Source organism: Xyrauchen texanus, chromosome 35 (assembly GCF_025860055.1).
Source record: "Xyrauchen texanus isolate HMW12.3.18 chromosome 35, RBS_HiC_50CHRs, whole genome shotgun sequence".
Taxonomy (NCBI): Eukaryota; Metazoa; Chordata; class Actinopteri; order Cypriniformes; family Catostomidae; genus Xyrauchen; species Xyrauchen texanus.
The window spans coordinates 38182713-38185212 of NC_068310.1; the positions used below are offsets into that span (position 1 = coordinate 38182713).

General features: G+C 33.2%; 1 protein-coding gene across 1 annotated transcript in view; it reads left to right on the forward strand.

Annotated features, from left to right (window-relative positions):
• LOC127628917 (lysosome membrane protein 2-like) overlaps positions 1-2500 on the forward strand; it is a 22176-nt gene that overhangs the window by 7 nt on the left and 19669 nt on the right. The window contains exons 1-2 of the mRNA XM_052105898.1: positions 1-108; positions 295-457. The exon at positions 1-108 is cut by the window's left edge and continues 7 nt beyond it. Coding sequence (XP_051961858.1) covers positions 335-457 — 123 coding nt within the window. The 5' untranslated portion in view covers positions 1-108; positions 295-334. The remainder of the gene's footprint in view (positions 109-294; positions 458-2500) is intronic.

Genomic DNA, 2500 nt, shown 5'->3' on the forward strand with positions numbered 1-2500 from the left:
TCAGCCTGACGTGTCGCCCCCCCCACACTGCAGTCATTCATTGAAATACTGAGCAGTGACTGGATCATCTGAAACTCTTTTCAAAGCTCCTGTAGCAAATTACTAAAAGTGAGCAGCATTCAGGATCTTAAACTCCTTTAATATCTCATGCAAATCTGCTGAACTTTCATCTGTGTGTGTGTGTGTGTGTGTGTGTGTGTGTGTGTGTGTGAGCTGATTACTATTACTCACACACATTCATCATTCTGAACCAACGGAAATCATTTGTCAAGAGTTCACTTTCAGTTTTATCAGCCTCAGGTTTCTGCTGCTGTTATATTTGGGCTCCTGCACCATGAGGAAGGGCTCGTGCTGTATGTATGCCACTGGAATCATCAGTGCCCACCTGCTGATCGTAGGAATCGCGCTCTTTGTGGGCGGTGTCTTCCAAACCATGATACACAACAAGCTGAAAGCGGTAAGATTGAGCATTTATCAGTTCTGTTCGACCTCTAAGAAGATTTGTATTACACGTGTTACTGTAAAGCGGTTCAGATGGTGTGTAACATATGTTTGAGTGATTGGCAGGGGCGCTTCCTGTGAAACACATGGGTTTGAAGTGAACAGGATATAACAGAACATTAAGTGTCATTAAACATCTAGCTTCAGGAAATTAGTTTGAAATGTGAGCAAACATTCATATACGACATCAACAACAGGACATATAGATTCTAGAAATGCAAATATGAGTATAAGTGGAGTAACATGTACAGTAAACAGTATAGTGTAGCATAGTCAGAGTAACATTAAAGTGTAAAATGTAACATATTATCAGTATGTTACACTACATGAATAGTGTAACATATGATCAGAGTAACACATAAATAGTGTAACATATGATCAGAGTAACACATAAATAGTGTAACATATGATCAGAGTAACACATGAATAGTGTAACATATGATCAGAGTAACACATGAATAGTGTAACATATGATCAGAGTAACACATGAATAGTGTAACATATGATCAGAGTAACACATGAATAGTGTAACATATGATCAGAGTAACACATAAATAGTGTAACATATGATCAGAGTAACACATAAATAGTGTAACATATGATCAGAGTAACACATGAATAGTGTAACATATGATCAGAGTAACACATGAATAGTGTAACATATGATCAGAGTAACACATGAATAGTGTAACATATGATCAGAGTAACACATGAATAGTGTAACATATGATCAGAGTAACACATGAATAGTGTAACATATGATCAGAGTAACACATGAATAGTGTAACATATGATCAGAGTAACACATGAATAGTGTAACATATGATCAGAGTAACACATGAATAGTGTAACATATGATCAGAGTAACACATGAATAGTGTAACATATGATCAGAGTAACACATGAATAGTGTAACACATGATCAGAGTAACACATGAATAGTGTAACATATGATCAGAGTAACATAAATAGTGTAACATCTGATCAGAGTAACATATAAATAGTGTAACATATGATCAGAGTAACATAAATAGTGTAACATCTGATCAGAGTAACATATAAATAGTGTAACATATGATCAGAGTAACATATGAATAGTGTAACATATGATCAGAGTAACATAAATAGTGTAACATATGATCAGAGTAACATAAATAGTGTAACATATGATCAGAGTAGCATATAAATAGTGTAACATATGATCAGAGTAACATATGAATAGTGTAACATATGATCAGAGTAACATAAATAGTGTAACATCTGATCAGAGTAACATATAAATAGTGTAACATATGATCAGAGTAACATATGAATAGTGTAACATATGATCAGAGTAACATAAATAGTGTAACATATGATCAGAGTAACATAAATAGTGTAACATCTGATCAGAGTAACATATAAATAGTGTAACATATGATCAGAGTAACATATGAATAGTGTAACATATGATCAGAGTAACATAAATAGTGTAACATATGATCAGAGTAACATAAATAGTGTAACATATGATCAGAGTAGCATATGAATAGTGTAACATATGATCAGAGTAGCATATTAATAGTGTAACATATGATCAGAGTAACACATGAATAGTGTAACATATGATCAGAGTAACACATGAATAGTGTAACATATGATCAGAGTAACATATAAATAGTGTAACACATGATCAGAGTAGCATATGAATAGTGTAACATATGATCAGAGTAACATAAATAGTGTAACATATGATCAGAGTAGCATATGAATAGTGTAACATATGATCAGAGTAACACATGAATAGTGTAACATATGATCAGAGTAGCATATGAATAGTGTAACATATGATCAGAGTAACACATGAATAGTGTAACATATGATCAGAGTAGCATATGAATAGTGTAACATATGATCAGAGTAACACATGAATAGTGTAACATATGATCAGAGTAGCATATTAATAGTGTAACATATGATCAGAGTAACACATGAATAGTGTAACATGATCAGAGTAACA